Genomic DNA, 15,457 nt, shown 5'->3' with positions numbered 1-15,457 from the left:
CAGCGGGCCCCTGCTCTTTTCTCTTCTCGGTGCATGATGGGACTTGTAGTGTTTTTAGGCAACGCCGGCTCTTCACTGACTCAAGCTTGGTGCGCAAGGCCTGCTGGGAAAGAGGGACTCGGCGGTGGGGCTGAGGCCGCCATTTTGAATTGCGAACCTGCGCGGGCGCCGTTCTGCGCTCCGGCGAAGCGCAGCGGACTCTTCTGAGCAGCGGGAGCCACCGCCGCATCGATGGGTGAGAGGGCAATAGGGGAGCGGGGTGCTCCCGGCCCGGCCGGGCCTCTGGGGGCCAACAGCGGAGCTCGGTGGCGCCTGTCACCTTCCCTGGGCTGGCGGCTGCGGATCGGGCCCTTCCTATCGTCTCCCGGGTAGCGCCCGGCGCTGGGAGCGGCAGCGTCGCGCTCGCTCGGGACTCTCGCCCTTCCTTGCCCGCCGAGGGCGCTCAGCGGAGCAAGAGCCGGCGTCCCCGGGAGTCCCCAGCGGTTGGGTCTCCGGGCAGGTGCCAGGAGGGCGACCCGGGAGACTCCCCGCGGAGCTGGCGCAGCGGGCCAGGGAGGGGGCTGGGCAGCGCGGGGAGCCCCGCATTGTTCGTAGCCGCTGGTTTCTTGTGGCCGGCACCAGAGAACCGGCCCTGCCCTTGAGCGTGGTCCCTTCCCCCGCCCCACCTGCGTTCGGATGGTCCCATCCCAGGTCAGCTATGAGGCTTTGGTTCCGGAATGTTTGGAAAGTAACATCACGGCCCCTTTTTATTTTAGTTACACCGGCTCTTTGCTGTCTGCTTTCTAAAGGCACTTGCCCTCACCAGAGATTTTGGGTGGACTTCATATGGGTTGGATTAGAAGCTGTATTTCAGAAATATCTTGAGCCAAACCCATGTAACACCACTATTTTACAGGGCTGACGTGGGGAAATCAGGGTATAACAGTATGCCTAGGAACCCCGTTCTGGGTGTCATTCTGCCGGGACCTGTCATTCTGCCAAACTGCAAAGATGATAGTGTCTGTGTCAAAGATATATGCAGTGTTGTTATAGCTGCATTGGATCCAGAATATTGGAGAGTCTAGGTGGATGAGGTAATATCTTTTATTGGGCCAACTTCTGTTATTGACAGGTAGAAGCATTCAAGCTGCACTGAGCTGAAGAAGAGCTCAGTGCAGTGTAGGTAGAAAGCTTGTCTCTTTCACCCACAGATGTCTAATAAAAGATATTGTCTCACCCACTTTGTGTCTCAGAGAGTTTATTATCTAGGTGTCAGGATGCAACAGATAGACAAAACAGCCAGGTGGGTGGAGGAATGAGGTTACAAAATGAACAGCGTTCAGCAGAAAATGGCCTGAATATGTTAATTAGCAAAAGCCTGGGCAAAGAAGTTTTTACACCATTTCTTGGGAAACTTGGGCTTTATTGTTGGTGGGAAAGAATTCCACATATGAGTGCTTATTGTGGTGCCTTGAGCATCACCTTTGGGTGGTTAGTCACTTTTCAGATGAACTTTTTAATTGTGTGAAAAAGGTACCACCTTACTCAGCAGACCTCCTTACATGTATTCAGTGTTGTTTATTTCAATAACAAATATCAATCCCTTTCAACTTGGCAGAGTGGTTGCTGCTAAGAGATGAGGGTGGGATTTAATTTTTTTTTGCACATCAATAGAAATTTTAACTATGTTACTAGTTTAAAACTATTGAAGGCAATGGGTTAGAACAGATATCACTGACATCTTAATTTGGTCTCTGCAGGACTGTTGTTAGTGACGCAAGGAAAGGACCCAGGTGGATACTTGGATCCAAGGTTGTTTGTGTGGTGGGCATTTAAGAAAAACAAACTTGTAAACAGTACAATTAGTATGTTTAGACATTAACTGATAGTAAACATCAATTTGTAATTTTCAGTCACTTTTCACCTTAAAAATGCCCTCACTTTGATGTACAGTTAGCTGGTTATATTTGAGAGAGAGATGCAATCTCCCATGCCTGTTTAGGAAATGATACGCAATAATCAGCACTTCAGATTTCATGTTGAAAGTGACTTGCAGTTGTTTCACAGTGTAATTTGCTTTTTGCAGCTCACCTTCCTCATAAGGCTGGCAGCTTCATTTTGCAGTAGCTGAAGTGCCCTTCACGGTTAATCTTGGATAGAATGCGCTGCAATAATCTAAGCTAGAGTTTACAAAATATAGCTAAGTCAAGTCACTATATTCTCACTTTTTGGTATTTTAGCAGTATTCAAAATGGGCTAGGCCAGGGATAGGCAACCTATGGCATGCATGCCAAAGGCGGCACGTGAGCTGATTTTTCAGTGGCACTCACACTACCCGGATCCTGGCCACTGGTCCACGGGGCTCTGCATTTTAATTTAATTTTAAATGAAGCTTTTTAAACATTTTAAAAATCTTATTTACTTTACATACAACAGTAGTTTAGTTATGTGCTATAGACTTATAGAAAGAGACCTTCTAAAAACATTAAAATGTATTACTGGCACGTGAAACCTTAAATTAGAGTGAATAAATGAAGACTCGGCACACCATTTCTGAAAGGTTGCCAGCCCCTGGGCTAGGCCCTGCCCACAAACACAGGAAAACACAGACTGTGCCCCAAAGGTTTATAATCCAAGAGAGGGCACTTAAGACTCTCAAAATACAGATTTTTGGAGAGTAAAAATCGCATTGTTTGTTTGTTATAGACATGATGGCAAGCCCAGGAAAAGATAATTATAGAATGAAAAGTTACAAGAACAATGCACTGAATCCTCAAGAAATGCGCAGACGGAGAGAAGAGGATGGAATCCAGCTTCGGAAACAAAAAAGAGAAGAACAAGTAGGTTTCTAACCATAAAATGTAATAAACATGGTTTTCAAGTGAGAGCTTTCCATTCATAAAGATTTAGTTTTACATAATGTTCACATAAACAGACTGATTTTTTCAGTAACTGTAGCTGTTTACGGATACATACTGAAGTTCTGGTTTCTAGAAGAAAATAAAGACAGTAGAAAAAATTTTGTTTACATGTAAAAAAAATTAGAAGCAGTCTACTAAAGCATAAATATTACAGTTGAGGTAGATTTATCTCCAATATATAAATAGATACAGGAGACTAATATATTACTCTAGGTATATTGAGGTGATGATGGTAAATATTGTATATTATGGTAGTGAACTGCATTAAAATAACATATTAATTTTAGTCAGTTACTTTGTAATTAAAAAGTAATTTATCTAATATGTAACGGCCAAAAAGAGTACATCCATATCTACCTGGAATGTACAAACTCAAAATAGTGCAGGAAAATTAGCATAGGTAATCAAAGAAATGGGTAGATATAAAATTGACATCCTAGGACTTTGTGAAGTTAGATGGAAAGAGCAAGGTATGATAACATCTGGAGAAAAAGCAATATATTCAGGTGGAACTAAACATGAGAGGGGTATAGCAGTCATCATGAATAGCACTACAAAATTACTTATGAATTGGCAGCCAATATCAGATATGCTACTGGCAGCTAGATTCCACTCTCGGCACATTAAGTGCACCATAGTCCGGGCGTATGCTCCAACAAACAATGCAGATGAAGAGGACAAAGAGAGTTTCCATAAGGAATTGAACAAATTGAAAATGAGAAAAGTACCAAACCACAATCTTGTCCTGGTTATGGGATATTTTAATGCCCGGGTCCGAAATGAAAGAAGAGGTTGGGAAACAGTCATTGGCCTGCATACAACTGGAACAACGACAGACAATAGCACAAGACTTCTTGAATTTTGTGCTGAAATCAATCTTAGCATCTGCAATTCTTTCTTCCAATATAAAAATATGCACAAAAAGACCATGGATTTCACCAGATGGCCGTACGTAAAATGAGATCAGCTATATCAGTGTTGGTCAGAGATGGAAAACATCAGTGTTAGACAAAAGAGTATTCAGAGGAGCAGATATTGGGAGAAATCACTATTTGCTGAAAGCAAACATCAGATTGAAGTTTAAAGTGTTTAAAAAGAAAAAACACAGACTCAGATTATTCCATACACAGAAACTACGAGATTGCAGGATACAAAGAGTACCAGATAGAGGTCAAGAATAGGTTTGAGGCCCTTAAAGATCTTGAAGAAAACGAAGTGGAAAAATACTGAGATCTTTTCAAAACAGCAATGCTAGAAGCAGCTGAAAAGATAATTGGTAGAGAGGAAGCAATAGAGAACAGTGGATCTCAGAAAAAACATGGAAAATTATAGACAAAAGAAGAAAACAAAGCAGTAAAGAAACAATGCAAAAAAGATAAGCAAAATTGGATAGAAAGTAAAGCTAGTGAAGCTGAAGAAGCGTGGGAAAGAAACGATACAAGAACAATCTACATGATTTGAATTTTGATCCATATCCTGTTAACTGTTTCAAGAAGTGTCCCAGTGAAAGAGAAACGAGGAGAAATTTTGAAAACACAGGAGGAACAAGAAAATAGATGGGTGGAACACTTCAAAGATGTGCTAAACCAACCAGGACCAATTATGAGACTGGAATTTAACAATGATAAACCATTAGACCTAGATATAGATGTATCTGAGGTAAAAATCAAAGAAGTAAAAAAAAAAAAAAAAAAAAAAAAAGCATTGTAGAAGCTGAAAAACAACAAGGCACCTGGTTTGGACAGCATTCATTCTGAAATGCTTAAATATGGAGGCGAAGATGTAGAATCAGTCTTCTGTTTGTTGTGCAACAAAACATGGACATAGGAGGAAGTGTTGTAAGAATGGACCCTCGGCATCATAATCAAGTTAACAAAGAAATGTGATCTAAATAATTATTCAAACTGGAGGGGAGTTACACTTCTGTCTGTCACAGGAAAAGTATTAACAGCAGTCCTCCTGAACAGAATTAAAGGAAATATGGATACCATACTAAGTGAACAGCAATCTGGATTTAGACAAGGGAGATCATGCACAGATGCTATTTTCACCCTGAGATCAATTATGTTCTCAATAATCCAATTCCAAGGCAGTCTTGCAGTCAATTTGTGGACTTTCAAAAGGCATTTGATGGTGTAAACAGAGAAACAATGTGGAAAATTGTGGAACGATATGGATTTCCAACAAAATTAATTAACATTATGAAGGTATTTTATGCCAAGTCAAAATGTTGCATTAAAATGGAAAATAGATCGAGTAAGCCATTCAGCATCAAGACACATGCAAGGCAGGGGTGTGTCCTGTTGCCTTTTTTGTTTATGCTAGTTGTCAACTACGGATTAAAACAATGTGACAGTGATTCATGTGGCCTAAAATGGAAAAATTCAAGGCTATTTGATCTAGACTTTGCTGACAACCTGGGTCTTATCAGTGAAGATGCCATCGGACTACAAAAAAACCAAGTAAAAGAAGTAATTGGAGTAGATAGGTTTGAGATACAATACAAAGAAATGTAAAGCCATGTTAATGGGGACTATAGGGAGAACAGAAATCAAAATTGAAGGAGAGAATCTGGAGAAGGTAAACAATTTTACGTATCTTGGAAGTACCATCAGCCAAGATGGTACTAGTTCTGAGAAAATAAGAATCGGGAAGGCAAACGCTGCATTTGGAAGACTCAAACGTCTCTATCAAGACAAAACTGGTCCTGTACGAAGCAGTTGCTGTCGCTATCAAAACATATAGCAGTGAAACATGGCAACTTACCAAGAAAGATACGCAAAAGCTGGATGCATTTCATCACAAATGTCTGAGAAGACTATTGGGAATAACATATAGAGATAGGAAGATGAATGAAGAAGTCAGAAAAATTATTGGACAAGGCACTCTGTCACAGTATACAAAAGAAGACATCAGTGACTGGGACATATACTGAGAATGGAGAAAAAACACTTACCAAATACCGCCCTTGAATGGAAGCCAGAAAACACAAGAAGAAAGAGAGGAAGACCATGAATAACATAGAAACAAACAGTTCTGAATGACATCTAGCACCTCAGCATAAAGTGGGAAGATTTGGAGAGAAAGGCAGTTGACAGGCAAGGACGGCAAATGTGGGTAGCCCAGTGTGCAGCAAAGCATGGGCTAGACTAAAGGTAATATGTAATTACCATATGTAAAGAGGGCACAGAATTTTTTACCAAACTTTTTTTGGTTCAGAAGATCAAGGAAAGCCTACTGTAAACTAGTGCAATAAGCACCATTAGACCAGTCTTGGTGACTTTAAAATGTCTTTCAGTACACAAAACCATTGAGAAGTTGGTTCACATTATATACTCTCCATTTCAAAATCTCTTTCGAATTGCAAGGAATAAAATAGGAAACTATAAGGAAAGGGAATTGGGTTTCTTTGTTTTTTTTCTTATCCCTCATATATTTTTAAATGTTTTTTCTAATTTAATAAACAGCAGACTTCCAAGGTGAAGCCTCTGAAGCACATTAGCTCTTTCTGGATTACAAATACTGCAGGGGTGTTTGGGTTTTTCCTTTAAATTCCTAAAACTTTATTTTAAGATCCCCAGTTTCATGGGTGATTGGGGAGAAGAAGGGAGACAGTATACAGTCATTGTTAAAGTTCAGGTTTATTTGCAAATGGAGACAATACTATCACTCATCCTAATCTGTATGCCTTACTGTTTCATATGATCCACTACTTTCTGTGAAGTTTGAGAATTGGTGAGAGGTTTTGATGACTGCTTTGGAAATTTATTTTCTTCAAACTTTATAAAAAAAATCTATAGTAGTTCATCCTTCTATATGCTTTGCATATCTATCCCATAAATTAAAATAAAACACACAAAACAATGTAAAATTTGACACATTTTTCTTTGTTTAGTTATTTAAACGCAGAAATGTTTCTCTCCTGGGAAACGAAGAGTCTATGGTGGAAAGCCCCATCCAGGATCCTGATGTCAGTTCTACTGTACCTATTCCAGAAGTAAGTAATACATAAATACATTTAAAGTATTTTTACAAATATGCTTAAAACTGCAAACAAGATACCATTTTTACATTGTTCAGGAAGAAGTTATTACAGCTGATATGGTGCAGATGATTTTCTCAGATGATCCTGATCAGCAGCTCACAGCAACACAAAAATTTAGAAAACTGCTTTCTAAAGGTAAATCAGCGTTTTACTTTTTTAATGCTGCTTGTTTTATGTTCATATAACAAGTATTAGTCGCATTGAATTTATACATCTTAAATTTGCAACTTTAAAAAATACGAGCTTCTAGCTATGTTTAAATCAGATGAGTAGTCACATTCATTCGGACATAATGGCGAAACACAAAAAGATTCATTACAGTAATGTTAAGTCTTTCAGATGAAGCAACAAAAGCAAGGACTTTGTGATTAAAGGGATCTAGGGCAGTGATTGCACACTTACCAGTGCTCATGGCAATGCTTGAATTCGTTGAACAATTTTGATTCAGCTGCTAATGTTAAAATACACTTCCAGTTTATTCTAGCTGGGATTGTGGCTGATATCATAGTGGCGTCTGTCTCTAATGCTGATTTGTTCCTTTATCTGGAACATGATACACAATCGACTTGTTCTGTATAATCAGATCTTTAGCAAAAGTGAGTCAGATGTTATAATATTTAAATAATTATACATCCTGAAGAAGCCTAGAGAACTGAAATTATTAGGAAACCATATTCAATATGTTTATGCCTACTTATTTAAAGTATCTATCTATCTATCTAACCATTACTATTTTGGTATTCTCCTGTTGCGTTATTTGTATTTGATTTCCAAACTAAAGTATTCAATCTTGAGCATATTTTTGTAAAGTACCTTATTTTTTGTAGTACAAACTATAATATATAGCTACAAGTTGCAATTGGATTTTTGGATATCTTGCTTTATTGGTATAGCAGTTGATAAAAGGAAATATATTTACACAAAATGCAGTTACATTGTGGCAATGACTTTCACAAACTATCATTGAAGCCAAGAGCTTAGTAGGATAGGAAAAGAACTAGACTTCTATATTGATTTATGAAAACATTGAGTTGCATTAAATAAGAATAAAAACTAAATTTGGGATGGATATGAATTGTTGTGCTTTAGGGTAATGGTCCACAAACTTTTCAGGGTCATACCCCTCCTTACCTCTGAGGCCGGGAGGTAGGCTGGCACAGAGGCTGAAACAGACTGTAGAGAATGTGCTATTCCCAAGGGAAAAATAGATTTCCCCCCCCCCCCACCTCTGTTATGTTGTAATTTTAGAGGTTCTCTGTAATAATAGATAAGTTCATAGAAAATTCAGATGTGTAGTTTTTAAGTTGATGGTTTCCCTTAAGCAATTATCTAATAATTATTTCTGCTAGATAATAAATAGCTGTACAATCTACTATTCAAGTAAATCCGTGAACCTTCCTTCAAAGGTGCATGTTTAATTATGTTACTTGTATCTGAAGAGTCCCCAGGGCACAACTTGTAGACAAAATTTCAGATTCTGACATTTGGAAACATTCTAAACAGAAGTGGTCGAATAACATTAGCACATCAGGCTGTGATTTTTAACAAGCTGTATATGTAGTCTGACTTTTACTGGATTCTGAGTTATTGTCTTTAATCTCGTGATTCTGGATCTTCATTGCTTTGATTTTTACTTTTTGGATATTGGTGAGTCGGATAAGTTTTAGCTGAACAATGGTTTGCTTGAAAAGCAGACTTCTCTCTGGATTGCAGTTGGGATGCTAACAGCAGCTTCAGACCGGGTAGCTGTTTATGGCTCTTCAGTTTTGAATACATAGCTATGAATAGTAGATTGTACAGCTATTTATTATCGAGCAGAAATAATTATTGGATAATTACTATTAGCTAGTAAAAGGAAGTAATGAACACTTAGAAGGAACTTCTCAGACTGATTATTTTGAAGACATTGCCCTGAGAGATTGGCACAAAGTAAACGGTGTTACAATGAGCTGATTATAGGCCATCATGCAGGGGGCTTGACATGGTACCACAGGCTATACACAGTAAGGTACTTAATACACTACAGTAGTTTAGTGGGGCTGTATCTAAGTGCTTGTCAGCAGGGAAGCTAACAACAGGAAAGCAAAATACCTAGTGAAGGAGCATAGTCTCACATTTGACCTGATTAAGTTAAATTGAGTTTGGATCTTGATGTAAGTGATAGGCCCGAAGCATGTGACCAGTAAGAGTGATTTGCTTGTTAAACTTCTAGTGACCCTGAAAATACAAGTGTTATCTTATTTAAGATTTGGGCTAAGCAATAGAAATAAAGAAAACATGGGTCAGTTGGGCACCAGGTGTGGTAAATGATTAATTAGAAATGCTTAGTTCAATAGCTAGGAAAAAATATAGCTAAGTGAGATAAGGGGAGAGAGCTTGAATTCAGTGTGTCCTAAACTGCTTGAGCTGACTTTAGTTAAGATCCAGTAACCAGCAGTGACATTGCTTGTTTGTGTCTATAAAGCAAGGTTGTCTAGCAGTTCTTTGAGTTTTTCCTTACCACTTTGGAGTCATCCCATGATGGGAATGTGTCTCCCTAACCTGAACCTGTTGTAAGTAGTTTGGCTAATGCTTAGGACTATATTGTTGCTTGTTATAGAATATGGGTGTATATGCTTATATTTATATTTTGGATTAAACACACACCAAGTGGCCTTTGGGACTAATAAAGGAATGTTTATGTGGAAACTGAGTAGTAGTAAACCTTAATAAACTTGGGAAATTATGTCCAACAGCTAGGTTGTAAATTTAAAGCACAATAGTTTTTCTGCACTAACTTCCCATGTAGATGCTCTTATTCTTCACTAAGAGTGTCTTTGTGCACTTTAATTTTATCTACTTCAAATAGCTATTTCAGGCTTTTTCCCCTGGACAAACAAGACGTAAGATAATAAATGAGGGAACTAATTTTATTTGACGTTACAATTATGGCAGGAATTTCCTGAGAACTGTGCTCAGTAATCTGTTTTGTTTTATTATGATGTAATTTAAGCTATTGGCTTTCATTTTCATTAGTGCAAATAACCTCCTTTTTTCCCCTAGAGCCTAATCCACCTATAGATGAAGTGATACAGAAACAAGGAGTTGTGCAGAGGTTTGTGAAATTTCTAGAGAGGAATGAGAATTGCACTCTCCAAGTGAGTGAATATTACTGATATTGACTTAGGTTTGGGAATGGGAAAAAACCTCCAGAAAACAAACTGGGGAGAATATGGCTTTAGAATTGGATTTAGTAATATGTGGCCATCAGGGATTTGTATTCCAGTTGCATGAGATGCCAGCTTATTGTCACTTACTAGAAAGCCTGACTTGGCCCTCAAGAGACTTCCATGCTAGTCTCCCTATGTTCATTTTATCACATTCTCCTTCTATGTGAATGGCATTTAGTTCAAGAGAGCCCTCAAACTGAAATATCAGAAACATTGGCATAGATGTATAAGCAAGCTGACACAGCATCTGTCAACACTGTCTGGTTTGAAAATATTTTTGTGACCATTAACTTCATTCACAAATCTTGTAAAAGAAAATTAGGTAAAAATGGTAAATCAAAAAATTTCTGTTTGGCCCTCCAGAAAATCTTTATGAAGTTTTCAGCAAACAATGGAAATACACCTAGTTTCGCCCAACACTTGCCACGTGGAAAGCCAGACTAAGGGCATGTCTGCACTACAAAATTAAGTTGATTTAAGATAGGTCGACCTACAGCCACCGGAGTAATTAAGTCATCTCTTCGTATCTGCGCAATGCTCTTCTATTGGTGGTGCATGTTCCCCCCTGGAGCTCTTACACTGACTTAAGTGGGGCATTGTGGGGACTTCGGGCTGTCAAAGATAGCAACAGGCGATGTAAGCAATGCAGTGTGTATGACGATGCTGCGTTGACCTAAGCACTACGCCTCTCACAGAAGTGGAATTATTTGGTCGGCGTAGTGGGCAAGTTAAATCAGTGGGAGAAATGTTGTAGCCGAGACACACAGGTAAACATAAAATGCCTTATGTCAACCTAACTCTGTAGCATAGACCAGGCCTAAGGCTTTGTCTAACCAAGAAAGTAGCACCAGAATTAATTTGAAGCTAAACCTGGTTTAAACTGAAATTAGTGTCCATTTAGGGGTTTGCATCTGTTGAACTAAATTGATTTAAAATGACTTCAATTAAATCAGTGCAACTTTCTTGTATTGTCAAAACCTAAGAGCTTGTCTACACATGGAGTTGTTACTAATTTAACTCCATGTATGGACAGTCTTATTCCAGAATAAGACTGTCCACGCATTTAATTAAATTAGGAACAGTGAATCAGGGATAATGCCATGTATTGAAAAGCCCTAATAATGTAATCAAACCAACAACTTCCTTTACTAAGATGCTTAATAGGTACTAGATTATTTAGTTAATGCCAGTGACTTTCTTCTTCGTAAAAGCATAGTAATGGAGAGATTTATTTTATTATCAAAAAAGAAAAATGGAATTGAATAATCTGATAAATTCCAAATATGTAAAATCTACTCTGTTTTAATATGTTTGCTTTCCCATTAATGACTTCTGTTTTGTCTTTCTCCTTCAACAGTTTGAAGCAGCTTGGGCTTTGACAAATATAGCATCTGGAACTTTTCTACACACCAAAGTAGTAATTGAGACTGGAGCTGTTCCAGTTTTTATTAAGTTGCTTAATTCAGAACATGAAGATGTACAGGAGCAGGTACATATTTGTGTTTTTTGTAATTTCTAAATAACTGTCCTTTCTCTGTTTCCTCTGTGTATGGTTTAAAAAGTTTTGAGTAGTAGAATGTGTACTAGTTTATTATGACTACAAAAATAAGGCTCCACACTGTATGCTCCTTTTTTCCATCTCACGAATGTCTACCTTCTTTCTGTGCTGCCCCTAATGCTTCCTCTTTTCCAGCCTCTGTCTTTTATCTCATTCTGTTTCCTCCTAAAAAACTTATTTTCTGATGTGATGTTTGCAAGGATCTTAAGGCATAGCAACAGAGAAAATAAAATAACTTCATGACCAAGATATCCATATACTTTCTTGAGTTACCGCATGATCTTGTTTCCTTATCTTTCCTCTTAACTTTTCTCCGCCCCAGTGTGTCTTGCTGAATTTAGGGTGTGGCATTTCAGAGCAGGGACTGTCATTTACTTGTTTGTAAGATGCCTAGCTCATTTTGGAGTGACTGAAAAATAAGCAATAATAGTTCCTGATCTAACACATCCTATATAATGACTCCATTTTAAATAGCTATGTGCAATTGAGTTGCTTAACCAAAGGGAACTTTATCCTTAATTGCATATAGATAGAGCCCTGCAAGTTCGCTGATATTCATGGACCATTTTTGGAGATCGCGGATCAGACGCAGATACAACATTTTTATTGTTGCAGAGAAATTATCTTTTTTTGGTGGAAGCATATTCACATTATAAAATACCATTCATTAGGGATGTAATTATTAATGTGTTTGAGATTTTTGTACAAATATATGGCCTTTATAAAGTTTGTCTAAAAGGCTAGCAAGCCCTTTCTTGGGTGTAATTTATCAAGTATACAAGTTTGATTTGAGAGAGTTGTACAATGAGAGGATTTTCTTTTCTAGAATGTTCAGGTAATTATAATTATGAGCTTTTTGACGCCATCATTGGAATTTGTCATGAGAGGAATACATAATGTATAGTCTACACTATAAAAGTATTTTAGATAAACTTTTATTGTGTTTATATTAGCTTACTTTGTTTTCCAAAGGCAGTGTGGGCTCTTGGTAATATTGCTGGTGACAACGCAGAATGCAGAGATTTTGTCTTAAACAGTGGAATACTCCCACCACTCCTGGAGTAAGTATTTAAACTAATATTGTAAATAAAACACAGTTCTAGACGATAGGAACCATGCACTACAATTTATTGATTGTGTGTGTGTGTGCGTTTTAAAAAAATCTTTACATAGGCTTTTATACTTTTTATAGGAAATATTTGAATGTAGATTGTCATTTTTGCTTTACTAGCTCTTAAACCAATAACACCAAAAATAAAAAAATCTATATCTATTCTAACACTTGGAATATCTAGGCTTAATTTGTTTGGATTTTGTAATTGATTTATGAGTGGCATGGTATGGTATTGCCACTCTTAGTTCTGTGGTGCTGCTGTTGGAGCATTGCCTTCAGAACTGGGCGCCTGGCCGACAGCTGCCACTCTGGCCACCCAGCTCTGAAGGCAGCGCAGAAATAAGGGTGGCAATACTGCAATCCCCCTAAAATAATCTTACGACCCCTTGCAACTCCCTTTTGGATCAGGACCTCCAGTTTGAGAAATGCTGGTCTCTGTGAAATCTCTGTAGTATGGGGTAAAAGCACACAAGACCAGATTTTGCGGGGGGCGGTCAAATGTCGTGGTCCGTGACGTGTTTTTCGTGGTTGTGAATTTGGTAGGGCTCTCCATATAACTCCTTTAATATTATCCATACATAAATCTCATGATTATGATGACTGGTGAGCAACTGCCTCTCAGTAGAGACCTCGTATGCCATCTGCAAGTTCTTAATATGAATATATGCAACATAGGAATCCCTGTAAAACTATGCACCCTCATGCCCCCAGCCGGTTGGCACCAAGAGGTTCCTGGGTTAGAGTTATTCAGGAATAGCTGTTTTGCTTTAAATTTGTACCTTACTTTAGTCCAAATAAACTTTCAAATGTAGAGGAGCTCCAATGGTTTGTTAAAATAAATAACCTCAGCACTGTACAAACAACTTGAAAATGTCAAACACAGAACAATGTATCTGTCCATTCCTTCCCAGTTTTTGCAGCCCAAATATTGCAACATTGTTTACCATTTTCAAACTTAAATGCTTAAAAAGTAAATTTAGATTTAAAAAATTATTCTAGTAACATTGGTAGCAATCTTTTTAAAAATAGCTCAGCTTGAATGTGTTCCTTAAATGAAAATACCTGTGTTAATAAGAGAGAGGTTCCCAACTGCTGTTCCTGGCTCCTCCTTGTAGCAGCCGCTATATTGCATTACAAGAAACTCAATTAATTACCTTCCTATTATTTTTCATGTAAGTAGTTGCTGTACTTGCCACCGCAGTGTTGTGTGATTGTGAATGAGGAGAGAGATGCTATACAATAGTGCAGGGGTCGACAGCCTTTAAGAAGTGGTGTACTGAGTCTTCATTTATTCACTCTAATTTAATTTAAGGTTTTGCATGTCAGTCATACATTTTAACGTTTTTAGAAGGTGTCTTTCTATAAGTCTATAATACATAACTAAACTATTGTTGTATGTAAAGTAAATAAGGCTTTTAAAATGTTTAAGAAGCTTCATTTAAAATTAAATTAAAATGCAGAGCCCCCTGGACCGGTGGCCACGACCCGGGCAGTGTGAGTGCCACTGAAAGTCAGCTCTTGTGCTGGTTTTGGCTGACGTGCCGTAGGTTGTCTACCCCTGCAATAGTGTAAGGGAACGTGTCTCTTGTGAACCACATAATCTATTAAACTGGTCTGTGCCATGAGAATATTTCAAAGCAGGCAAAAGTCAGTGTTTGCAAGAAGAAAGGAGTTAAACTAGTGCAGGGAGATAAGAATTATTTCTAGACTTCTGACGGCATTAAGAATCCTAGGAAAACAAGGGAATACCACTCCTTGGTAATGAATTTATTTGGATATTTGTTCTCTTCCTTGGCAGATTGTTAACAAATTCAAATAGACTTACAACAACTAGAAATGCAGTCTGGGCCCTCTCAAACCTCTGTAGAGGCAAGAATCCACCTCCAGACTTTAGTAAGGTATGTAAGGTATCAAAATATTTCACTTTTAAGGAACTTACAAAATTTGAAGGGGCACTACACTTGTAATATGGTGTTCTCATACAGAGAAGAATCTTCTTGTAGTCAACCCAGTCAATCTCTGGGGTAAAGAATTTTTTGTTATGAGAAGACATGTTTGCAGTAGATCATATTATCTATTCTTCTCATTCTGAGCTTGTTTTAAATTAAGTCTTCACCAATAAATAGTCGCCATTTTGTGTGACAACAGAAAATGTAGATGTTACATTAGATGCAGAGCATTTCTGCTGACCTTAATGCAAGTGCGAAGAGTATTGATTCGTTCGCTATCTGAAAACCAAACCAAATCCAGTGTGTCTAAATAAGGTATCGTAATCTTTTATGATGCTTTCTATAAACGAGGGAATAAACTATTAAAAGTAGTTGAAAAGTGTCCCTTAATTTTTCGTCAACTTGGTCTACAGTATCTTGCTAGGAAACAAGTTTCTTGTATTTTGCTGTAGCTCTTCAGCAGAATAGTATTAATGTGGTGATGTTTTCACTTTGAAAAAGCAATCCATCTTTGTATTGTAAGTATTTGTTTGTCAATGAGGAAGATATTTGTATCATTATCCTAAAGCTTTTAAATAGTTTATTTAATTAAAAGTAAATCAGTGGGTATTCTGGAAGAGGGGAGGGAAGTGAGGTCAGGACTTTTGGAGTTTAGTCTCAGTTCTGCCATTGGCTTTTGTGA

The 15,457-nt window shown here is 38.0% G+C and overlaps 1 protein-coding gene across 1 annotated transcript in view; it reads left to right on the top strand.

Moving 5' to 3' along the window:
* The first annotated feature begins 137 nt into the window (after nt 1-137).
* KPNA5 (karyopherin subunit alpha 5) overlaps nt 138-15,457 on the top strand; it is a 32,395-nt gene continuing 17,075 nt past the window's right edge. Inside the window, exons 1-8 of the mRNA XM_050949695.1 lie at nt 138-235; nt 2,686-2,819; nt 6,796-6,897; nt 6,981-7,080; nt 9,988-10,082; nt 11,512-11,643; nt 12,685-12,773; nt 14,625-14,724. Of these exons, the coding sequence (XP_050805652.1) occupies nt 232-235; nt 2,686-2,819; nt 6,796-6,897; nt 6,981-7,080; nt 9,988-10,082; nt 11,512-11,643; nt 12,685-12,773; nt 14,625-14,724 (756 nt within the window). The 5' untranslated portion in view covers nt 138-231. The remainder of the gene's footprint in view (nt 236-2,685; nt 2,820-6,795; nt 6,898-6,980; nt 7,081-9,987; nt 10,083-11,511; nt 11,644-12,684; nt 12,774-14,624; nt 14,725-15,457) is intronic.

The sequence above is a fragment of the Gopherus flavomarginatus genome, chromosome 4, assembly GCF_025201925.1.
Source record: "Gopherus flavomarginatus isolate rGopFla2 chromosome 4, rGopFla2.mat.asm, whole genome shotgun sequence".
NCBI lineage: Eukaryota > Metazoa > Chordata > Testudines > Testudinidae > Gopherus > Gopherus flavomarginatus.
Note: the sequence above shows the minus strand (reverse complement) of the source record. Positions and strands in the feature narration are given on the sequence as shown.